Source organism: Arvicanthis niloticus, chromosome 4 (assembly GCF_011762505.2).
Source record: "Arvicanthis niloticus isolate mArvNil1 chromosome 4, mArvNil1.pat.X, whole genome shotgun sequence".
In the NCBI taxonomy this organism is placed as follows: Eukaryota; Metazoa; Chordata; class Mammalia; order Rodentia; family Muridae; genus Arvicanthis; species Arvicanthis niloticus.
In genome coordinates, this window is record NC_047661.1 from 15027871 (window position 1) to 15053678 (window position 25808).

General features: G+C 45.6%; 1 protein-coding gene across 1 annotated transcript in view; it reads left to right on the plus strand.

Moving 5' to 3' along the window:
* Slc7a14 (solute carrier family 7 member 14) overlaps nt 1-25331 on the plus strand; it is a 104178-nt gene extending 78847 nt beyond the window's left edge. The window contains exons 5-8 of the mRNA XM_034501371.2: nt 4789-4935; nt 7921-8129; nt 10227-11104; nt 24804-25331. Coding sequence (XP_034357262.1) covers nt 4789-4935; nt 7921-8129; nt 10227-11104; nt 24804-25126 — 1557 coding nt within the window. The 3' untranslated portion in view covers nt 25127-25331. The remainder of the gene's footprint in view (nt 1-4788; nt 4936-7920; nt 8130-10226; nt 11105-24803) is intronic.
* Nucleotides 25332-25808: the final 477 nt, after the last annotated feature.

Sequence of the window (25808 nt, forward strand, 5' to 3'; positions counted from 1 at the left end):
TTCTTACTTGGCAGCTGCATGGATGTCTGTGCTGCTTCGAGCAACCAAACCTTACTATTAACTAGGGGACTAGTGCTGAGTCCAGACGTGTTGGGGTGCACTGTGCTTTAGGGACAAAGGGGTGAGGAAATAAGGTAGGATCCTGAAGACACCATTACAGTGGGTTAAGCACAACTCACAAGTGCCATGAAAGGGTTAATGAACAACCAGTCCTCTGGCGATGGGGCCCCCACAGTCCTCTTCCAGCCATGTCCTTCCAAAGAAAATAGCTTAAAGAATAGTTTACTCACTTAAAGGTTCTGGGTCAAATGCTTCTTTGGTCTTGAGGAGCTTAAGAACAACAAGCATTTTCCCCTATATCAAGTGACTCTGGCCCTCAGTTGAACCCCTGTTTCCATCTGCAGTTTCTCAGCCCCTGCACACTGTTGGATGTGTGTACCCTTCGTGTTATTTGTTCTTGATGCTATCTTAGCAAGGTTTTTCTTTAACCAAATAAGATATTTTACCAGCACAAACAGCTCCCAGGAAAATAGTCCATAGCAAGAGTTTGTGAGGAATTCTGAAGGCCTCCAAGGGAAAGCTATTATTTTTCATGGTCTCCTTGTCTGAATCCATTTGTTGGGACCTATTAACACATTCCACTGTCACTGTGGACCAGCTGCTAATGGAGCTGGGGCATGAGGCTGCTTGAGAACGCTATTAACATTGTCGATTGGTCTTGTCACCTTGGCAGTAAGTTAGACAAAGGTGCCTAATTATTTTCTAGCATCCAAAGCTTCTCAAGACAATATGGGAAGCCCACCCCATCCTAATCACACACAAATATCACCAAAGTCCAGGGCAGCCGTTAGGGACCCTTCACGATGAATAGCAAGCCCCTCATGACAGTGCCTTTGACAACCATGCAAGCAACAGCCATGTGATGTGATACTTCTCTGTGGAGCTGTTGGCAGGGTGAGCCTGTTCGGAATCCTGTGGGTAAGCATCTGCCCTGGCTTAGCGCACACAGGTTGTTCATATGTCACAGGTATCCCTACCATCAATGCCAATGGCCAGATGAGATCTAGACAGAGTGAGGGAGAAAGCAACTTTAGTGATCACTCCTTTGGTTTTTTGGTTTTTTGGTTTTTTGGGGGTTTTTTTTTGTTTGTTTTTTGGTTTTTTTTTGTACTTATATTTGTTAGGGAGACAGAGAGAGGGAAAGAGAGAGAGATGGAGTGAAAAGAAATTATCTAATCAAGTAGCTGAGCATGATGGTGCATACCCATAATCCCAGCAGCCCAGAGACACAGGTCAGTGGCTCGTGACTTCGAGAGCCTCCAGGATCATGTAGGGAAACCTTTTCTCAAAATGAAATCAAAAACTTAACTAGACTAAAAAGATGACCTTTCTGCTGATTTTGTTTGTTTTACCTGTCTTATTAGGCTGGAGTCTATTTAACCTTGTGTGTCAGACCCTAGGCTTATAGACAGCAATGGTTGCCTCAACTACCTCCAGATGCCTTTGGATGCACTGGGTTTGATTGATTTGGTCTTTCTCCAAATTACATTGCTTTCCAATTCTACAGATGTAAATTCAGACCACTCTCCCTCCTCTTTACAAGTATCTGTCCCCTCTCCTCAGCTTGATCACAGTTAATTTTCCAGTGTCTAATCATTATCAATAATTGTCATGCATTCCTTCATTCATTTGGAAAACAGAAGCGCTTGTGTTTTGTAAATAATATGGATGCTTACTAATATTTTTCAGTTTATTTCTACAGTCTAAGTTACAGTTGTGGGCCTGCAGTATGCCTACGACTTCAAGCCCATGAGGGCAAACTCAGAGTAGTTTCTTCTTCTTATCAAGCTCAGTGCTTGGCACATGGTAGCACGTAATGTAAATAAATCTGTCATATTCCAAATGGAGGAAGAGTTTTAAGCTGAGCCCTTGGGCTTCGTCCACTCTAGAAAAATTCACAGCACTAATAATAGTACTGACAATAAAAGCTGATTCCTATTGAGCACATACCACATTCTGTGGTGTAATTTGTCTCATTTAATCATTGAAGTCACCCTGTGAGTTGTTATTACCATCGCCACTTTAGTGATGAAGAAACTGATCTCCAACAGATTAGAAACTCACCTTAGATCATCCAGCTAGTTTAGGACACAATCAATGAAGAATCTCTTGGTCTGCCAGGCAGTGGTGGCACACGCCTTTAATCCCAGCACTTGGGAGGCAGAGGCAGGCGGATTTCTGAGTTTGAGGCCAGCCTGGTCTACAGAGTGAGTTCCAGGACAGCCAGGGCTACACAGAGAAACCCTGTCTCGAAAAACAAAACAAAAATGATCTCTTGGTCTACAAAGACTACACTCCTGGCAGACATACTCATACCTTACGCATGGCTCTGAGAGCCCCTTTGAAGCACACAATGCTTAATTCCTTCCAGCCACGACATGGCCAGTCCTTTCAGTGCTTTCAAAGTGGGGGCGGAAAGTGATCTTCCATCTGTTCCACAGAATCTTCTGCTTTGCAGGTCAGACTCTCAGGCTTCCTGTTACTCCTCATGTAACATGGATCCCCCCCTCTCACCTCCTCAGGTAGAGTTGCCTCAATCTGTCTCATGATGCCAGGTCATTGTAAATTTACAAGAGGGGTGTGTGTGTGTGTGTGTGTGTGTGTGTGTTATATGCTTATGTGTGGGCACACATGTGGACATGTGTATGTGCATGCACATGTATTTTGTATTAATGTGTGTGTGTGTGAAGAAGAGGAGGAGGAAGAGGAGAAAGAAAACAAGGAGAAGAAGAAGAAGGAGAAAGAGAAAATGTTGTTTTAAAAAAAGAAAGAAAACTAAGACCCACCCTAAGCATGGCTTTACTCTGATGGAAACAGCCTCATGAACCTGCAATCCCAGCATGTGTCCTTGAAAATCAGCACTAGTCCCCAGATCCCTGAAAGGAAGCATCTGTTCATGACTGTGGGCCTGCTAGTGTGATGCTGGAAAATATGTTTCCTTTCTTCATCTGCAACTGAGAGCACTTTCCACATCTTGATACAAAGGCTTTGCTGGAGGAAAAATAGATCTCTCTTCCAGGGAATAACTCATGCCTGAGCACTTGACCCACCGGAGTGAGCAGCTCTTCATTTCTCTGTACTCTAGTTCCCTTTGAATATGGTGAAGTGTGTGGACTCCCACATTAGTATTAAATTTCAAATGAAGAACCTAATTATGCAGAAATTTTAAAGCAATTCTACTAAAATGAACTAATACATATTCTTAAATTGTGTCATAATAACAGTATACTTCTTTATTAGTGTCTATATCTAAAACTACCATAATTTAGACCAGCATAAAGAATTTTTCAATATCTCTGCAAAAGTCTCATGATGTGAAAATATCTGATTCTATTGATGACAAAAATTATAGTGCATCCATAGTCAAAGAAATCCTAGAATTTAATTAAAGACTAATGAAAATAAAAACATGATTCTTTTCCAGAAAAAAAATTCACAAATTTACCATGATATCCCCCTAAATCAGAAATTCTAGGTTAGGAGTCTGGAACATGATAAACCCAGTTGAGATCCTCTATATGAAACAGCCCCATTTTGCAGATGGTCAAAGGTTGCTGTGGACAGCTTGAGAAGAATATCAGTCTTGTGACATATTTTACTAGCTCTAGTATCTAGTGTTCTGGTGTGTGCTAATGAAGAAGTCAGTGGAGAAGAATAAAAACGAACACTTTAGTCCCTCATAAACCACGTGTGGGAAGGGAGGAAAGCCACCCTCTCTACCCAAGCTCTATCCTCCTGGACACCTGTCAGAGATCAGAGTTTGTGTCTTCATCCAGAACACACCAGTTTATCCTCCCCTACAAAGGCACCTCATCTATTTGAAAAGGCACATTTTCACTTTCAGTTGAAAGAGAGACTATCAAGGCTAGGAAAGAACACCTAAAGTAGAGTCACCTGGTCCCCGATGGAAGGGAGTCACCTGGTCCCTGATGGAAGGGAGTCACCTGGTTCCCGATGGAAGGATCTCAGTGACATTGTGACTGAAGGTCCACTCACTCTTAAAGGTCATCTCAATCCTGCAGACAGACATCAGCAAATGTTGCTGGGTAATTAACATCCCCCCACCTTTACCCAGTCATCTACCTCATACCCAACGAGGTCATTCAAACCCCAAAAGGAAAACAGTCTCCACCCCATCTTCCTTTCAAAGGCACTAAAAATCTAAAACTCACAATCTAGAAGTTACCATATTATTATGATATATCTCTAAATTGGGGCAGAATAATACTTTGTGCAGAAGTATACACATCCCACCCACAGAAGGCAGCAGCCCGCATCCAGTGTATCCGTGGTGGTCAAAAGTACCTTTGCACATTTCCAAAACTCCCTGACAAGGATTTACATCGTGGCCGAGTACTACTAGGTGAAAGTAAAACATAAAGTACAAAATACATGGGCATCACAACGGCAGGAGGCAGCTCAGTGGTCGAGAACCACACTAGCATGTATGAAACCCTGTGTTCAATTACCCGCTAAAAACATACTGATTTAAAAAAAAAATTAAATATGTTGACTAATCCAATTTTTATTTGGCCATAAAATTTCATCTGTATGTAACACATGAGCGAACTGCCCGGAGTCATACAGCAAAGTAGAGTAGAACAGAACATGGGTACTGAACACTAGGTCATTAACCACATCCTGAGCCACTGGGCAGCTCTGGGTACCCATTAAAGCCATGGTTCTGCCCTTATCTTCTGAGCCTAACAGCTGACATCATCTTTACAGGTGCTGCAAGGAGCAGCCACGTGCTTCTATGCTTTCATCGGCTTTGACATCATTGCCACCACTGGCGAGGAAGCCAAGAACCCCAACACATCCATCCCATATGCCATCACTGCATCCCTGGTCATCTGCCTGACAGCGTATGTGTCTGTAAGTACCAACTGCTGGTAGGACCTTCTTCATGACCCTTTATGTCCTATCATAAAACGTGACTCTGGGGCTAAGGAGATCATCGTGCAAGTACAAGGATGTGAGGTCAAACCTGAGAACACACAGGAAGAGCAAAAGTCAGGCATGGTTGTGTGTGTTTATAATCCCAGAGCTGGAGAGGTAGACAGACAGATCCCTGGGGCTCACAGGCCAGTCAGCTTCCCCTTCTTAGCAAGTTCCACACCAGTGAGAGACCCTGTCTCAGGGAGAGAGAGAAAGAGAGAGAGGGAGAGGGAGAGGGAGGGGGAGTGGGAGGGGAGAGGGAGGGTGAAGAGAGAGAGAGAGAGAGAGAGAGAGAGAGAGAGAGAGAGAGAGAGAGAGAATAGATAAGGTTAGTTATCTTCAGGTCTCGACAGAATGCTATACACACGCCTTCACACACAAGCATACATGCTCACACAACAACCGCAAATGTGGATGTAGAAACCTCCTGTCTCAGTACATAGACTTCTCACTCCTTGTCAGTTGGTACTTGCATGGTTTTTCCTTGTGTCCCCCTGTAGTTCTACCTATCAACAACAACAACAACAAAACCTCTCAGGACCTCAAAATGGAGGAGAAGAAAAGCCCTAAGCCCTCACCTCAGCCTGTGCCTCTCAAGTCTCCATCCTCACCCTCCCTTTGCCTAGGACAGTGTGCAAGGGTTGGGCTATTGTCCAAGCTGCTCAGGTCATAGGCTGGCAGTAACGGGTGGTATGCAAGCAGAAGCATTGTGGCCTCTGTGCACAGGCCTCAATGCTCTTCTGTCTTCTGGGAGCTTCCCGGCAGTGAGGAGGCAAGGCTCCCACAGACTGGGGCGAGAGAACACACTGTCCTTGGGAAACACTCTTGCCCTGAAATCTAGAGAGAAGTGGAGTTCTTTTCAGCTCAGTCTTCTGACACCAGCTCAAACTCACCCTTGGGGTTTCCCTCAGAATGAAGCCTCCAGCCTGGTCTCCTCAGAACCCACAAGTACATTGCTACATATACTTCTAATGTTTCATTTCTTAGTCCCTGTGGCAGAATTTCTATCACAGAAATTAGCCTCATCCAGCATCTTCTTAGTTCCCATAACCATCTGACCAGCCACCAGGATACAAACACTCCCAGGTCCTGAGTCCTACCTATTTGGGTCATCACATTCAGGGAAAATGCAGCCTCCATAGGTTGGCTTTAAAAGTATAGTTTGCTGGACATCACCGCCAAAGATTCTAGTATACTAATCTGAAGAAACATATATGTCTAAAAGTCATTACAATTAGAAAATTACTCAGGATGTGGGTACAGCTTATCAAACCTGTTGTTTCTCATTACCTTCCTCCTGCACCCCCCCCCCAAAAAAATCATCTTTAAGCCATTACCTAAGGAATCCAGACCAGATGATGAGGCAGGATGATTGTCTATTGATAGCATTCAGTTGCCCACCCAGACATTCGATGAATGGGCCAATTATTATGCCCCTCTATACGCACACAGTCAAGTGGCTTCGTATTATTCAGACCCTGATTGTCCCTGCATAGAGGGAGAGCTGTCAGGGTAGGAGTGATAGATCGCCTCTGACCTGCTATCTCCCTCCACGTTTTCACCATCCCACCCCACTCCCCTTCCCTACTTCCCAAGGAAGTAGACCTTGGCAGCACGCACACACAATGACTCCTACCCTTCCTTACATAGCACTTCAGAGATTACAGGGTACTTTTTTTGCATCTACCAAGCTGACAGCTTACCCCATACTGATCTGTGTGGCCAGAGAATCTGAGAGTTGCCATGAGAATCAACCACACTCTTCCAACCATTCTACTGCATCCTCAAAGGCAATGTGACAAGTGACCCACCCTGGAGAGCCAATGTCTTTCAGACTACACACGCCTCAGCCATGCCTCAGGGACCAGTTGGTCTTGTCTTGGTCAGTAAACAGCTATCCTACTACCAAGTTGCTAGGCTGTCTTCCCTGGTGGCCCTTGGTTTCCCTGGGTGACCTTGGGTCCTGACAAACAGGCAAAGAAGTGGTCTACATGTGACCTACCCTCTCCATTTTGGGCTTTCAATTCCCTTTCTTGTTGTTTTTTATATGCCAGGGAGAGCCAGGGTTGTTTTTATATGCCAGGGAAAGGCGGGGTTGTTTTTATATGCCAGGGAGAGCCAGGGTTGTTTTTATATGCCAGGGAGAGCCAGGGTTGTTTTTATATGCCAGGGAGAGCCACATGTGACTACTGGATCCGTTGTTTAGGGCCAATGCTAAAGAAACCAATTTTGTAACAGATCTTCGACACAGAATAGAAAGCAGGGACCCTTACATGAGTCCCCTGACAAGTGTGTTCTGATTAAGTAGCGACACGGATGTGAAAGAGTACGGTTGGTTGGATGCCCTCCTTTGTTGGCCTGCATGACCTTCGGCACTAAGCCAAATAGAAGAAATGAAATGCCAGTCTTTAATGTGGCCCTGTCAGCCATTGTCTGTGGAAGTCCTAAACACTTTCAGGGTTTTGGGTTCTCAGGCTGGATATGGGGGGAGCACAGATAAGGACCAGGAGTATCCCAAATAAAAGAAGGAAAAGTCTTGTCGTTGGCTGGTGAGATAGCCCAGTAGGTAAAGGTGCTGGCTGCCAAGCAGACAACCTGAGACAGGTCTCTACAATCCACATGAACAAAGAGAACTGAGCTACCCTAAGATGTCCTTCAGTCTCCCTCATGCACCACCTCATGTGAGCACACACACACACACACAAAAAAAAACACAACACACACAATTGAGAGATAGATAGACAGACAGACAGACAGACCGATAAGGGAGACAACATGAAGACCATATGGATTAAAATAAAGTCGCATGAGCAGTTAGTTAATGGTAGATCCAGACTACCATAAAAGCCTGTCTCCTGGCGAGGGTCCCCATCCATGCTCATAGTCTTGTCTGCCTCCAGCCTGTCTCTTCTGTTTTCACAGGTGAGCATGATTTTAACTCTGATGGTGCCGTATTATGCCATCGACACGGAGTCACCACTCATGGAGATGTTTGTGGCCCATGGCTTCTATGCTGCAAAGTTTGTAGTGGCCATTGGGTCGGTGGCAGGACTGACCGTCAGCTTGCTGGGCTCCCTCTTCCCCATGCCCAGGGTTATTTACGCCATGGCTGGTGATGGGCTGCTTTTCAGGTAAGGAGGTCCTCAGGAAACACTTTTTACTCTGCTGTTCTTATCTAGGAGAACCGTTGCCCACTGAACGCCTTTCCTAAAGACTCAGAATCTTACCAAAGTATGGATTTAAAAAGCTCAGACCGAAACAGACTCTCACTTGACTCTAGGTCCCTCAGTCCAGAGCCAACTGATGTGTGCCCTTCTCCTTCCTCTTGTGGGGGCAGTAGATCCAAAGTGCCTCGTGGAAGGTAATGGCACTTTCAGAAGAAAGAGCCCAGCCCAGGGAAATCTTAAGCCTGCCGTATATCGAGGACCTAGCTTCTCTCTGCAAAGCTTCCTTGAAGTTGAAAAACATTCAACAATCAGAAGAAATAAGATCCTCTGATGAGAAGATGGTAGTTGTAATGATAACTGTCATCTGAGGAGCAGCTATAAGCACTGGTGTAGCTGGGTGCTCTGTTTGCTATGGCTGGTTTGTTTCTCCCAGTCATTCTAATGACTCAGACGAGTCTTCCAGAAATTAAAGCGGCAGGAAAGCCCAAATCTTGCAACTGATGAGTAGTGGGCCAGGATGCGAAACCAGAACTGTCTGGCTCTGAATCTGACTTTTAACTGTGTGAGTGTTTGGGCAGCATGTCTCTAGTATACCACACGTGTATCTAGTGCTTCTGAAGGCCAGAAGAGGATGTCAGATCCCCTGGAAGTGAAGTTAAAGATGGCTGTGAGCTGCCGTTTGGGTGCCATGAATTGATCCCAGGTTCTCTAGAATAGCCCTTGCTCTTAACTAATGAGCTAGCCCTCCAGCCCTGATGCTCAGACTTTTGACAGTAGTAGCACTTTTGAAGTTCCAGCCCTTTTGGTAGCCATGAATTAGTCTATTTTCCATTGACAAAATAAGATGCACCCCTACGCTTGAGTCCCAGTGTTTACTACAGAAGGCCAAGCAGCTCTCAGCTTGTGTCAAGAGAGCGGGCTCCAGGTTGTACTTCTGCCACTAGCTGTCACTCCCTGCTCCATTTCCTGTGCTCACACCGAGTCTACACCAGCTTAGAGCAGCTGCATTTGGGATGATCAAGAAAGGGACTGAGGTGATAGTGGTGATGGTGAGACAAGTTCACACAGCCTTAAGGTTTTCCTGCCATTAAAAAAAACAAACAAACAACAACAAAAAACACCCTAAGAGGAAAGATGCTGTGGGCCTAGCACACGGTGCTATGAGATTCATAAGAGAAATAAGGGGGAATGGAGGGGGCGGGGCCGGAAGAAGAGAGAGGAGGGCAGGAGAGCTTCCTTAGGGATCACGGGGCCTGCTCCAGGAGGACCCACATTTCAGTCACCCTGGCTCACCTTCTCATCTTCAGCTAGACTTGAACCTGTGTCCATGAGCTTCTTAACTGGCGTGCTAATTTTACCAACTCCATCGCTGTGCTTTTGTTTGCAAGGCTGTGTCTCTCAGGTTTGGAAACTCGGGTGTCTTTTCAAGTACAGTTGGCTGAACACCTCCAAAGTCGTAGGGGCTTGTGAGAACACTCGTTCCCAACAAACACTGAGAATGCTTCAGATTGAAGATATCCCCAGCTTTGGTGGGCTTCCATGTAGATTTCTGACATACCTCCTAGATTCAGCCCTTCCCCTTCCTGTCACATAATGAATAGGACCTCTCACAAAAAAAAAAAAAAAAAAAAAAAAAAAAAACCAACAACAACAACAACAAAAAAAAACAAAAAAACAAAAAAAAAAGGCTTTAAACCAAGAAATTAAACTGAATTCTGTTTTTATTAACTAATTATTTTTATTTATTTACATGCCAACCAAGAGCATACACGAGCTGGTCCGAGGCCTCTGGCACATATGTATCAAAGGATTGCCTTCTCTGGCCTCAGTGAGAGGGGATGCACGTAATCTTGTAAAGTGAATTCTTTAATGATATCCCATGACCCCAACTTTGGGAATGCTGTAGCAGACAGAGGTAAAACAGAAATTAATCGGAAGGGCGGGGCCGGAGGAGCTAACCCCTGCAAGCTGTTGACGTTGCAGTTCTAACATACTGGTATGTTGGAATCGGACACCATGGGTTCTATGACCCTTAACCCTGTGCCTGCACCTTTCCTCCAGGTTCCTGGCTCACGTGAGCTCCTACACAGAGACACCAGTGGTAGCTTGCATCGTGTCAGGATTCCTGGCGGCTCTCCTCTCTCTGCTGGTGAGCCTGCGGGACCTGATAGAGATGATGTCCATCGGCACGCTCCTCGCCTACACCCTGGTCTCTGTCTGCGTCTTGCTTCTTCGGTACCAACCTGAGAGCGACATCGATGGTTTTGTCAAGTTCCTGTCTGAGGAGCACACCAAGAAAAAGGAAGGCATCCTGGCTGACTGTGAGAAGGAAACTTGTTCTCCTGTGAGTGAAGGGGAGGAGTTTTCCAGCCCAGCCACCAACACCTGTGGGGCCAAAAACCTGCCGTCCTTGGGAGACAATGAGATGCTCATAGGGAAATCAGATAAGTCCGCCTACAATGTCAACCACCCCAACTACGGCACCGTGGACATGACCACGGGCATAGAAGCCGATGAGTCAGAAAACATCTATCTCATCAAGTTGAAGAAGCTGATAGGGCCCCGTTACTACACGATGAGAATCCGGCTGGGCCTTCCAGGCAAAATGGACCGGCCCACGGCAGCGACGGGGCACACGGTGACCATCTGCGTGCTCTTGCTCTTCATCCTCATGTTCATCTTCTGCTCCTTCATCATCTTTGGCTCCGAGTACATCTCAGGCCAGAGCTGGTGGGCCATCCTTCTGGTTGTTCTGATGCTGCTGCTGATCAGTGCGCTGGTGTTTGTAATCCTGCAGCAGCCAGAGAACCCCAAGAAACTGCCGTATATGGCCCCCTGCCTCCCCTTTGTGCCTGCCTTTGCCATGTTGGTGAATATCTATCTCATGCTAAAGCTCTCTACCATCACGTGGATCCGGTTTGCGGTCTGGTGCTTTGTGGGTAAGCAATGTCTTCTGGAGCCTTGGGCATTCCCCTTCTAAGGTCTTGAACAGGCTTATCCCAACATTATGCCCTAACTGGATAAGATGCCTCCATTGGGCTGGTGCTATGGACCCATGCTTTCTTCATTGGTCAAAAAATCCAGTCACCCCTGTTCTGCCCGACATGCTCCTGGAAGAACGATGCCTATCAATCCATTACTTCATTAAATATCCAATTACTAAAAGTTCTTCCTGTGTGAGAATAATTAGTGTCAGAAAAGGTGTTCTCAAAATGAAGACCCTTTTTTTTTTTAAAGACATAGCATTACTAAAGGCAGATATAATAGATGTGGGGGATGGTTGGCTGGTCTTAGAAACTAAAAAATTCTGGTAAATTATAAAAGAGTTCACTGATCTGAATTTGACCAAATAAAACTGAAAGGTCAATCACAGTCTAATTTTTTAAGTAAACAGAGTGTGAACCAAGTGTGGATTGGGGCATTATTTTCTGACACAGCTTTTATCATGGTATCATTTTACATCTGTCAGTTCACACTGGCTTTTGTAAATAGTCCCCAAGGTCCTTATGTCACCCTGCCACCAAATGCCAATGGAAGGTGTCTGTCATGCTCCCATGCTTGCCGGACCCTTGTCTGCTATTAATGAGTGGCTGACTCTGTAGAACCTCTGCCATTTTCTGATGCAAACCCATGCTATTCTCAAAACTCACTTTCACTGACAGCAAGAGCCCCATATGTTCCCAAGCAATCTCATTTGACTTTGTGGTCCGTTTGTATTACACTTTTGTTCCATGATGATTCAGTCTGACCAGTGATGAGGTGGCTGGGGATGGATCAATGATAACTTGAGAGGGGCATCTATGCAAATTTTAAAGTTCGTTTTCACTGTTCTTGTCCTTGGTAGCCCTGAGAGTCCCCCAAATACTCAGCGAAGGAGCTTTGCAGAGCAGGAGAGTTATACACTAAGCATTCCTGCCTAATAAAACAAGAGAAAAATCCATGGATCAATTGATCAGGTTAAAGTAACAGGCATTCACATTGATTAGCAGCCTGTGATTGATTTGAGGCCAGTATAAGCCTAGAGTAAAGCACCTGTGGAATGTGCTCAAGAAATACTTCTTAAATGATAGTGAAGTACTTCTCAGAGGAGAGAAAAAGACTTGCCAGAAAGCACTTGGAAAAAATAGGATGTGGGTGGGGCCTGAAGGAAAGATGTGGGTGGAGCTTGAAGGAAAGATGTGGGTGGAGCTTGAAGGAAAGATGTGGGTGGGGCCTGAAGGAAAGTTGATGTGGATGAGGCCTGAAGGGAAGATGATGTGGGTGGGGCCTGAAGGGAAGATGATGTGGGTGGGGCCTGAAGGGAAGATGATGTGGGTGGGGCCTGAAGGGAAGATGATGTGGGTAGGGCCTGAAGGAAAGATTTAATGAGATGGAAGTAGGAAAAACAACAACCAAAAGAAACAGCAAGTTTCTCCAAGAGAGTCCAATTCTCCAGGCCACACTATGTCCCACACATTTTGTCCCAACCTTTCCCTCTCTAGTTTAATCCTCTGTTAAGATTTAGGGGGGTTTCTTGAGAGGACTCCCGACTGGCTTATTGATATTTTCTCTGTTTGTATGCTTTATTAACACGTTCTCATCTCTCTTCACACACTGTACTGTAGCTAGACAATGGGAGGGCTGCTCCAGACAGAAGGGACTGAAGAAGGTAGAAAGCTTTTTAGTTATGTGACCGTCAAGTGAATGAAAACAGGTATCAATACATGTTCACAGGTTCACTGAACCGACAAAGCTGGGAGAGTTTCTGCATCCAGAACAGGGTGGCCCACAGCCAGGTGCCCATCCCATGAGTCACACTGCAGCTAGTTTTAGAGACTATTTACATGAGTTTTCTAGAACATTTAATAATTCTGCTTTCACACACATACACACACACACACACCTTCCTGTATGGGAATCCTGTGATTTCACACATGCTTGTGCTTAGGAAGACACTAGAGGTCACTGGTTCTCAGTCTGTGAGTCACAACCCTTTTGGGTCCACATATCAAATATCCTGCATATCAGATATTTACGTCACAATCCATAACCATGGCAAAATTTCAGTTGTGGCGTTGCAATGAAATAACTTTATGGTTGGGGGTCTCCACATATGAGGAGCTCTATTAAAGGGTTGCAGCGTTAGGAAGATTGAGAACAAACACTTCTATAGATGATTTTTTTTTTAACTTAAAAAGTGAAAGAGTAAAGAAAAAATAGTTGATTGATATACACAAACTCTTTGTCTCATAGGAGTAATTAAAAATACAGCACTAGCCAGGCGGTGGTGGCGCACGCCTTTAATCCCAGCACTTCGGAGGCTGAGGCAGGCGGATTTCTGAGTTCGAGGCTAGCCTGGTCTACAGAGTGAGTTCCAGGACAGCCAGGGCTACACAGAGGAACCCTGTCTCGAAAAACAAAAAAACAAACAAAAAAAATACAGCACTATTTACAAGTTATTGTGAGGGGCTTGCCTCACTGTTTAAAATCTCATAGCAATCTCCATTGTACAGATCAAAAAACCAGTAGCTTCTGCTTAAAGCACAAAACCGAAGTCTACAGAGCTAAGGCTAGTGGGAGTGGGATTTCAGGGTCTCTTGTCAGGGCCAGGACAGGGCTTGGTGGTAGAGTGTTTGCCTGGTAAGAACAAAAATCTGTATTTGACCCCTAGCCCCCACCATGGCCAGTATGTTAAACATATAGCCTGTCACCACCTCTGTCCCACTCAATTTTACAGAGGAGTAAACTAATCCTCCAAAATGTCAGGTAACCAAAGTTAGTAGAAGGGTGGGCTTTTGAATCAAAGATACCCACATTTTAGTTTTAAGGTTCACATCACCCCACCACGTACCTCTACACAAACTTTCTTATTTTATCTGGATGTTTGGTGGGGCTAAAGCCTGACATTGGCCCTGTATTCCTATGTGCAGGGTCCTAGGCTTGGGTTAACGGTATGCTGCTACTGCTGTTATGAATTCTGAGTAATTTCTGAGCAAGAATCACACATTTTCCTTTTGCACAGAGACTCACACATTTATAACGGATTCTGTATCACATCTCTGTTCAAATCCCATGGTACCAGGTTCAAATCAAAGCCCTGTTCCAGCCTTGACATGAATTTAGAAATTTTGCATAACTTCGTAGAGCCTCGGTTTATTCATCCGTGAGAAAAACGGTGGAGAAAGTAATAAGAAACACTTATCTCCTGTTTTCCTTGTAGAGCTCTGAAGAGACTCATTGTCCCCGACTTGGGCAGGCTGGCTATCACACAGCAGAACACAATGTGAACCATCCCAGCTCCAGCAGCCCTGCTTGTTATCAAGCAGAGGGAAACTCCCTGAGCGTGGTCGAGCAGAAAGTATTATTTTAAAGCTTGGCCAAGAACTTTTTAATGTGCAGCCAGGTTTTCAAAAATATATAGTCTTCTAAATCAATACTTCCCGAAATGTCATCTCAACCCAGTGGTGCTAATATCATGGTGGGTTAGTTGGGATGCAACTTAAGACTTAACAAGCCTGCTAGGTGATTCAAAGCCACGCTCAAATTTGAGAGCCATTGTTATAGAGAGAAGACAAGCAGGAAAAATAATTTAATTACAAAATCTGTCTCTGCAAAAACAAAGGTTTTTCTATAGAAGTATAGCCACCCCATAGCCCCAAATTGGGTTATAAAAATACTTAATGATCTTACACAATTACAATAAACACCCCTCCTCTGAATTCGTGAGGCTCCCAGACTCCCACTGTTTCTTCAGCTTTATGCAGTGTAACTTTCCCAGGAAGAACGGTCGAGATTAGGTTTAAATGAAGCTTCTTATGAAATCAGCTGCTTCTTGACAAAATTTCCCTGGCTGAAGCTGAGTCATAACGGGATGATGTTCTGAGACATGTTCTGTTATCCTGCCTTCTCTACGTGAATCTTAATCAGAGGATTTCTGTAACAGTGTTTTGTGAGCTTTGACCTTCAAAAAAGCATGACTCACTGAGCCCCAACAAGATTTCCCCGCATGTCCTTTCCATTAGACAAGAGAAATGATACAAACAATAAGTGTTCATTAATCCCAACAAAGCGACCCCTAAGCCGTGTTCAGTGTCTTTCCTCTGAGTGAATGTGATCTGGTAGAGCATCTGCAGGGGTCAGACACCATCTCAGGAACTGTGATGTACTTAGGGTGGGAGCATGGCAAAGTGGGATGCTCCAGGGTCTCTTTCAGGCCTATCCCCCCCCCCCCCCCCCCCCCGCTCTCTCCCCAGGGCTCATATAAAGAATTCATTATCAGGTCGCCTAGCTCACTGGTACCTTTACCATGAGAATAGCTATGTTTTCATTTATCCAGTCTCTCTGAGGAAGACATCTTTAGATTTAAAAGACAGTGTGTTTTATGCCAGGATATAAATATTCTTTTCTTCCTACTGTTTGTTTGTTCATTCGTTGAGGCAAAGTCTTTTATATCCAAGACGGGTCTCAAATTCTCTATGTGGCATCAGAATAACCTTGAACTCCGGACCCTTCCCACCCGACCTCCTTAGTTCTAGGATTGCAAGCATGATGCACCACCATGGTTGGGTCACGCAGTATTAGTGATCAAACGGGGGTTATATGCTCAGTAGACGCGCATTCTCCCAACTGAAGCTCATCTTCAGCCCTCAAAATGTAAACGTCCCCCTTCCTGGTCCTTGTGTGAGCTGCCGTTTAAAATACTACTGGAGAGTAATAGGGAGCCGCCATTGTGAGAAAGAAAGTTGGAAGGAAGGATGCTGGGAAAGCCAAATTCTTGATAGTGTGTCCGTAAATCAGCTTTTCAATGTCGGTCATGCTCAGGAGAGTGAAGAGCAAGTCATGTAGGCCTCACAGGAAGGCAACAGGGATGGCAGATGCTTAGGAGAGACTATGGAGATGAAGCTGGCTTAAGGTCCTCTGTCTACCGAGAGGGCAGTGCTCTGGACACAGGCAAGCATAGACAAGAAGGGCCAAGGGGATCAAGAGGCTCTGCCACCAGACTCAGGCAGAAGAATGTAAGGAGAGCAAACAGTGAAAGAAGTGGAGACCCTGGAGCCTGTGTGTGTCGCCTGCATGGAACTCCCAGCCTTTGGCTTCTACACGCCAACACTGTTACTGAGATAGTGGCGATGAATCGCAATGCAGGCTCTGTTCTGGTCCCTTTTTAAGTTGTTTCCAGTTGGACATAATAAATCAGACTACAGTGAATATTCTTGTACAGGTCTTCAGTGGGCAACGGACACACTTCTCTTGACTCTGCGCTGTGAGATTCCTAACATTGGATTTCTCACTCAATCCGTCACAATCATCACACGGCTCAGATGAGGACAGGGTCCCCAACTGCACCTTACAGATGAGACACTGACTTCACATTAGATTGGGTAGAGCCCCTCCCATCCAGGCTGCTTTTCCTGGCCACACCACATTAAACAAACCTCACTGTTATTATAATCGGCAGGGTTCACGGTGGTATGTAAAAAAAATATTCAGGAAGGGTAGGAGTTGGTGGGGATTAGGTGGGTGGGGCTCACACCTTTTCATTGCCCGCAGGTCTCCCCCAACCCCCCTACCCCCCACCCCCCACCCCCGTTCCCGCCCAAGCAAATGTCTGTTTTGGAAACCTGATCCCAGAGCAGTGAAAATAAAAGGCCCTTTGGGCATAACAAAGTCCCTCAGCTATCTGCTGTGGGCAGGGCTTCCTGCTGGAAAGCCACCCCAGGAAGAGGTTGCTCCACCCAGCCTGGGGTCAGGTGACCCACCTCCTTTCAGCCCAAGCACAGCGCTACAGGCAGAGGACCAGGCCCTCCTTTGGGACTCTAGAGATCAGAGGCCCAAAGTTGGAGCCTAGTTTGTGCCTGCAGAGTTGGCAGTCTGCTCTTACTGTTTATCCCCACCCCGCCCGTCTCTTTACGGGTTTGAGTTTTCTTGCAGTTTTGCCTCCATAGGACATATGGTACCTCCCGTGTACCCCACCCAGGCCTTTCCCTTGAAGCTTTGGAGTCATGTGGAGTCTCCCCGGGTGGAGCCACATAAACTGAGAAGTGTTTAGTTAGCTGGTGCACGGGCACCCTAGCATCTTAAAGGCAAGTTCAACAGATTCTCTTCCCTGGAGATTCCTAGGTGGGACAGGAACATCCCTCATCTTCCAGCAAGAGCAGTGAGCTCCAGGGCGGTTCCAATGGCGCTTCTGTTGTGCAGTGAACTTTCCTGGGCTGGTATCTGAAACGATACAGATTTGTAAAGAGCTTTGAGATCACAAAGTATCTATTGTGGAAAGAAAGTCGGCTCATTTGCGAGAGGCACGAGTCTTCATCTTGTCTAGCCTGACCCTTCCCCAGGTACACTCTCCACCAGGGAACTGCATCTGGAAAAGAAGCCAAAGCTTCCCTTTGAATATTTTTCTCCACTGATCTTGTGTGACCATTGTTCACCTTGCACCTATTGTAGAACTGCCAATAAGGTCCAATGATTACTACTGACCACGGTCTGTCCCAGACACACCAGCCATCCCACCAGCACCCATTATCTGAGACATCTCCAGCTTGGCAGCAGAGTCTCCAGGACCCTGTTATCACACAAGTACTTTCTCCCTTCTGAGCGTCTGTCGCACCCGCCACTCGGTAATTGATGATAAATATAACACATGCAATAGGAAATTAGTAATCTAAAACGCATAAGAAGCAGCAGAATCAAATATTCAAGTAAAATAAAATATGTTCACTAACTAGTAACCATATTTCATATACATACATATAAATTTAAGTCTGGGTTCTGCATATGAGAGAAAACATATTACCTTTGTCTCTCTGGGCTGGCTTATTCATTTATTACAATAATTTTCAGTTGTATCCAGTTTCTTACAAATGCCATGGCTTCATATTTTTATTATCTTGTAAAAATATATATATATATATATATATATATATATATATATATATATATATATATATGGCCGGGCAGTGGTGGTGCATGCCTTTAATCCCAGCACTTGGGAGGCAGAGGCAGGTGGATTTCTGAGTTTGAGGCCAGCCTGGTCTACAGAGTGAGTTCCAGGACAGCCAGAGCTACACAGAGAAACCCTGTCTCGAAAACAAACAAACAAAAAAGTATGTGAATCACATTTTCTTTGTCTGTTAATTTCTGGGTGGAAGTCTCTTGATGGTCCGTGCTCTGGCTATTATGATCAGTACAGCTATAAACATGGAGTCTCATGAACTTCTGTGCTGTATGTACTTGGAATCCTTCGGGTATATGCTCAGACTGGTGCGGCTGGGTCATACAGTAATTCTATTCTCAGTTTTGAGGAACCTCCACACTGACTTCCACACTAGCTGCACACACTTACATTTCTACTACCAGTGAGGAAGGACTTCCCTTTCCCCACCTGTATTTGTTGTTACCTATTTTCTTTGTCTGTTTTTATTTTCTGTGCATTGGCATTTTGCTTGCATGTATGTGTATGTGAGTTGCCAGATTCCCCTGGAACTGGAATTAAAGACAGCTCTGAGCTGCCATGTAGGTGCTGGGATTTGAACCCAGCTCCTCCAGAAAAGCAGTGCCCTTAACGGCTGAGCTGGATCTCCAGCCCTCTCCAGCCCCCATCATCTATTGTCTTACTGATGGTCACTCTGACTGGGATGAAATGAAAGCCTCAAATCAGTTTTAATTTGTGATTCCAAGCTGGATAAGGATATTGGAAACTTTTTCAAGTAATTCTTGGCTATTTGTGTTTCTTCTTTTGAAAATTGTCTAGTCAGTTCATTGGTTCATGTATTGGCTGGATTATTTGGTGGTTTGGGTGTATACTTTTGTAATTCTTTATGTATCCAATTCTAACCCCATCTGATGTATAGTCAGCAAAACTGATCTTCTCAGTTTTGGACGGCCATTTTGGTTTTAATCTTGGTTCTACTTCCGGTTTATGCAAATAGCCAAACCCACGCTCAAGGGAAAAAGTTTTGCCACCTACGAATTTTTACAAAAGAATATGAGATAAGCCTGGTGACAGTCCTAAGTAAAGATGTTCCCAAACTACTTAAAACAAGGCTGTCATCATTATAGTAAGAGAGTAATCTCATATGGGGAACATTTACGTCATGTGTATAGTGACATGAGGAACATTTAACACTGCTGTATATCAGTTACTATGTTAACATAGTACTATCCTACAATGAATATTGAAATATTTACAAACTACCCAGGGCAGTGAAGGGTTGTTCCAGTGTAACCTAGGAGGGAGGCAGGGGAGAGGGTGCAGGAGCTAAATGAACATAGTGTTATTCTTTGCATTTTTGTATATTCGTGAAATACTTCGGAACAGAGAGCTCAAAATCTCTGAGCACATGGCTCAGTGGTAGAGCTCGTTCCTAGTATGTTCTAAATCCTAAATCCAACCCCCCAGTACCACAAAAGAAAAATGAACAAAAAACTGCCTCCCACAGACGTTGACCTCATCTGTGTTCTCCAGAATTGTTCCTGGAAAATGGAAGCAGTAGAGGTCAAAACCTGCAGAGCCCAGGCAAGGAGATATCTGGAAGGGTTGCTGTGCGAGTGTGTGTGTGTGTGTGTGTGTGTGTGTGTGTGTGTGTCTGTATGTCTGTGTATGTGTGTGTATTTGTATGTCTATGTGTGTCTGTTTGTGTATGTGTGTGTGTGTGTGTCTATGTCTGTAAGTTTCCATCTGTGTGTACACATGAGGCCTGTATGTGTAGAACAAAGGTTGACTCCACTGTCTTCCTTGATTATTCTTTACCTTAACTTTATTTATTTATTTATTTATTTATTTATTTATTTATTTGATACAGGCTATCTCACTGAACCTAGAGCTCACTAATTTGGCTAACCAGGCTGGCCAGCAAACTCCAGAGATTCACTTGTCTCTACCTCTTTAGCTCTGGGATTATAGGCATGTGCCACTGCACTGGCTTCTTACATGGATTCAAAGGATGCAAATTAGGTCTTCCTGTTTGTGCATCAAATACTTTACCAATTTTCCCCTGTCTCCAGTCCCTGGTGCCTTATTTTTTCTGTATCCCAGTTCCCTGCCCGTGAAATGCAGAGTCCCTCTTTCTCGGTCTCTGTCTCTGTCTCTGTCTCTGTCTCTGTCTCTGTCTCTGTCTCTGTCTGTCTGTCTGTCTCTCTCTCTGTCTCTGTCTCTGTCTCTCTCTCTCTGTCTCTCTCTCTCTCTCTCTCTCTCTCTCTCTCTCTCTGTGTGTGTGTGTGTGTATGTGTGTGTGTGTGTGTGTATGTGTGTGTGTGTGTGTGTTCCTCTGTACCCCCAACACACACACACACACCAGTACCTATCATTTTGAGTTCCTGGAGAGACATGCACTTTAACTGACTGTGACAGAGGACCTGGGCACACAGTGCTTGCTGTGTGAAGGGTAGTTTAGGTGATTCGGGATTCCCAGAGTTCCTGAGGTTACAGAAACTACCTTATTCATCTTTCTCTAAGCCAACTGAGAAGAGAAGCTGAAACACAAAGCCCTGCTTCCACACAGCAGGCCTTCAGCCCTGCTGTTTACTCCTCCACACAAAGCCCTTGTTTATGTGACAGATGGCAGTTCATGCTCGCTTCTGTCTCCCTCCCTCGCCCTCTGCACTTGTTCCCTCTGGTGCTTTGTCCTCTCCACTTTTTCTCTTCTCCCACCTTCTCTCCCTACTTCACACCAGTCTTCCTGAATCGACTCGGGGAACAGCAAAGAAAGAAAAGGAAAAAAAAAAAAAAAACAGACAGAATGCAAGACACTAAAAAATGGTTCTGTCTGCCCAGGCTGCCAAAATTCACTGCCCATCACAACAGGGGTATTTGAAATTCGTATTGGCAAGGGATAACAAGCCTTTGAAACTATAGTGGATGCCACAGTTGCAAACATGATTTTTCATGTTTGAAAAGGCCCGTTAGCATATCTGTGGCAGGTATGTATCATACATTTCCTTCCAGGCACTCCCAAAGAACACATAGACCTTACTGTTACTGACTATTTACTGCAATAAGTGTATCATCAGTCAGCTTAGGGAGGGAAGTGTGTAAGATTAGGTGTGCAAACGACCTTATCCAAGAGAAGACTGGTTCTGTCCCTTGCAGAGCCAAGCCTGGCACCTAAGCCTCTGCTTTTCCTGTAAAATTAAGTCGTTGGCTACATTGTTCACCTGTAGAGTCATCTCTGGCTCAAATATCTGTGATGTTAGAGCCATTACATCATGACCCATAACAACAGGAGTCTGGCACTCACATACCTGCTCTGGGAGAAAGGAAAGTGTGCCAGAAAAAATGTCACCCAGTAACTGAGTCACGTTGACCCGTGTAGGGGTAGAGACATGGAAGCAAGTGAAACAGACAAGTGGTCAGTTCAGTAGGAAAAACAATCACCTATGGATCAGAGAAGGGAAAGAGGGAGAGAGAAGAAGAGTAACATAGCAGGAGTAAGAGGCAAGGCTGGGCACTGCCTGGATGTCCAGGAGAAATGAGCAATGATGAAAAACCAAGCCAGAGAGATGTGTTGCTGGTTCCCCTAGTCACGTGCAACCCCAAGTTCCCAGGCATACTTCAAATCGGCATTCTCTGAGCATGTACACACTGGTCATTTCAGAGGAAGATTGAATGAGGGTCTGGTTCCATACAGAGTAATAACGGTCCTGCATAGCTACCCAGACAATAAAGACTCCCCTACCCACCCCACCCCCACCCAAAAAACACAGGCTGTTATTTGAGCCCAAATATCTACATCTGCAAATGATTAACTCCAAGCTTTATTACCAATTAGGACCGTAAATCTCTGCTTACTTTGGCTCCTGCAAAGTTGGTTTCACTGACTGGTGGGGGGCTGGAAGGGAAGGGGAGAAAGTCATTTGAGACAAGAGGGGAGAAATCCAAGCTTAAAGGGACGCACTTCAGATTCAAGATGGAGCATAGGTTCTCAAGGGGGGAAAGCTGGCTAGGTTTGCCTTCTGAGCAAACAGCTGAGCAGATGGCCAGGGTCAGCAGAGATAAAGGGGCCGATGCTGCCGACAAGGAATGCTGGACCTCGGTGTCCAAGCCATGGCCTCATTTTACCCCAGTTTGTCCACTAATCACTCTGATTCTCAGGGACAGGGGTTGGTTTAGTTTTTGTTTCTTCTGTGTGTATTCTGTGTATGTGTTAAGTATGTTAAATATGTGTGTGATATATGCACATATGTGTTCGAGTGTTCAAAGCTCTTAAAGAACATTTAGGGACCAGCAGAGTACATTTAGTGTCCTGCCCCATCACCCTCTACCTTGTTCACATGAGACAGGGTCTCTGGCTGAATTGTAAGCAGGAAACTCTAGCAACCCTGCTGTTCCTACACCATTACCACTTTCACCGGTACAGGCACATGCATGGCCACACCAGCTCTGTGTGTGTCTGTGTGTGTGTGTGTGTGTGTGTGTGTGTGTGCTGAGATGTAAACTTGGGTCTTCCTGCTTATGTAGCTGGTACTCTTGTCCACCAAGCAAGCCCTGCTTCTCACAGTTTACAGAACAGAAGGCTGACAGGGTAAACCATAGGTCCAAGGCTATGACTGTTAGAATGACTGGATTTAAACCCAGATCCCACATATAATAGGTCCCTAAACCTTGCCTTTACAAACTCTGAATTTCAAGAGCTTTTCAAATTGAAAAAGGAGGTTAATATGCTTTTCAAAAATATCGAAAAGAAACACTGTCATGTGACTGGTGGGCTTTGCCATCAGGATGGGTTTCCTTTGGTTAAAATGAAGTCAACAAAGAGACGGTACACCAGTCTTGTGTTCATCAGGAATTCTGGTGCATTCATTTAACAGACATTAAGGATCAGTTTTTGGCCAAGACTATACACTAAAAGCACCTAGCGCAGATAATGTTATATGGGCCGTAACGCTGGGCTTATACCACTAGGCAGTCTGGAAGTCCATATTGAAGAAAGAAGCAGCTTAGGGGTCAGGGAATAGATCATTCCATTGGTGAGTGAGAAACAGCAAGATAAATCAGAATACTCTGTGTCTAAGGGGTGGAACAAGTGCCAGGGCCTTACATAGAGGCCAGAATAATAAAACGTTCTGAGAAAGTTCAGACTTTATGGTGGTTTGGGCAGAAGCGTTACGTGCAAGAAAGGCAAACTCATAACCAGAATAAGTATCTACTCTAGTAAGAACAATGTTGTCTTTTCCATGGAGAAAGTGGTCCAAAGTAGTCAACCTGCCACCAGGTTGCTGGCTGGTCACCCTGGGGATTGGTGCCATATCTGGTGCTCAATGTTGGTCTCTGCTGTTGGCAGATCTGGCACTCAGCAGCAACTGTGGTCAGGCCAGCGTTGGTGAGTGGAAGTCCACATTGTTGAGCGTGTGCATAACCCCCATCTCTGCCACCATGATCACTTTGTTCACGGGCCCATTGAGCAGTGGCAGGCATGGCTGGGGAAAGAGGCTGACTGTCCTCAGAACGGGTAATCCTATCCACTTATTGAACTCTCCTCAGCTGAAGTCACGTTTTGATGAGCATTTACGTGGGACAGAAGGGTCCCTCACCCATTTGCAGAGCTCTGGACACACACTTCTTCCCCACGTTATCTTTCTCACCAATTTTCCAATCATGCCCTTTCCGAATCTCTGACCAGCCAAACCATCAGCTGCAGCCAGTGAATTAGTGAACATCCAGATCCAAAGGCAGCATGAACAGTGTGTCACTGGGCCTGAAACCTCAAAACCCACTCCAGTGACACACTTCCACACTTCCTCCAATAAGGCCACGCCTCCTAATATTTTCAGATAGCTCCATTCCCCGTGACTAAGCATTCACATCTCTGAGTCTATGGGGGCCATTGTTGTTCTAACCCCCGTATGACTGTATCACTGATTTGTAAGTGCAAACCAGGGCAGAAGATGCAGATTCCTGGTCTATAGTTCTGTGAGAGAAATGACGGAGAGGAGGTTGTATTGAGGGGAGGAAGATGAGGGCTAAGGTGACTGAAAGGGCAAGATCCTGCCTCTCACCTTCAGCTAAAGCCTGGCCTCCCCTCCCCCAAGAGTTCGAGCACACTGCCTCGGAACTCTTAGCAGAAGCTGTAAACATCTTCTCCTCAACTTCCTCAGGCTTTGCTGTTGATTTATTTCTGTTTTCTGAGACAGGGTCTTACCACTCTGGTCTTGAACTCCCGACCTCCTCTCTCAGCCTCCCTGGTGCTAGGATTACAGATAAGCCCCACCACACTCTGAGATCTGCCAGTTTTGTGGCTGAGTGTGGACATGGAGGCTGTGGCTGCTGGTGGGAGGCCTGTGTTTGTACCCCTGTGAGCGTGCGGAAGCCAGAGGTCAACCTCAGGTGTCTTTCCTCAGGGGTCAAGCACCTTTGATTTGAGACAGGGTTTTTCATTGGGACCAGATACTCACTAGTTTGGCTATGGTGGCTGGCCAGTGGGCCCCAGGGATCTGCTTGGTTCCTACCTCCCTTGAGCTTTGGTTATTAGCTAGGACTGACTGCCATACGGGGCTTTTTATGAGGACTCTGGGCCTGGAAGGGCATTGATTGAAGTCTTTCCAAAAACATGGTCGATCTAAGAATGTACATCACCCCAGCCTTAGTCAAGGGTGGTCTCCCCAGTGGCCCCCCGGGACCTTAAGACAACTGCTTATTCACTGTGCTTCCCCTCTCAACAGGCATGCTCATTTATTTTGGGTACGGCATCTGGAACAGCACCTTGGAAATCAGTGCCCGAGAACAGGCCCTGCACCAAAGCACATACCAACGCTACGATGTGGATGACCCCTTCTCCGTGGAGGAGGGCTTCTCCTATGCCACCGAGGGCGAAAGCCAGGAGGACTGGGGTGGGCCAGCCGAGGACAAAGGCTTCTATTACCAACAGATGTCAGATGCGAAGGCAAACAGCCGGACAAGTAGCAAAGCGAAAAGCAAAAGCAAACACAAACAGAACTCGGAGGCGCTGATTGCAAACGATGAGTTAGACTGCTCTCCGGAGTAAGGCTAACCCACGAGAGCCTAGAGAGGGTGGTTTCTTAGTAAATCAGCCTGTGTGCTAGAAGGTGGAATCTTCTTCCAACTCTCATTTCACAAACCCAGCCTTCCCCAAGGTCCATCCCCAGGCATAACCTGTCATTTGCTATTTTTGCTGTCAGGGGAATTCCGCTGAAGGGTTTTACCCGGGGCCCTTACCTAGCCCTCTTGTTAAAACAACAACAACAAAAATCAAAATCAAAAGACTACACAAAATTCTGTTAGTGAGATGCCCAGCTAATGGCAGCAACTGTTTGCTTTGCAGGATGGAACTTTGGGCTTCTTACTAAGAGGTAGGAAGCTTCCTCCATCCCAGCTGAGAACACAGGCACCCCAGGAAGGAGCCACAAAGGTGGCAGGTGCGAGTCAGCTGTCAGCCCACCCTGAGCAGCGATGGGATGCGAGCTACTCCCCCAGGTCAGTAGGTCAGGCTGTTTCAGGACTTTCTCTGTCAGCAACACTGTGTCCTTTCATCTCACCTCCCCCTAAGCTAACCGTGGAGGAGACCCGGCCTTCTCTTTACTCACCAAAGTTCTTACAGTCTCCAGATAATAATATTAGGATCCAGAAAGGATAGAGGACTCTGAGAACACATCCCCCATAAAGCACCCATGCAGACACAACAGTGTTATAGTAAAATGCACCATCGG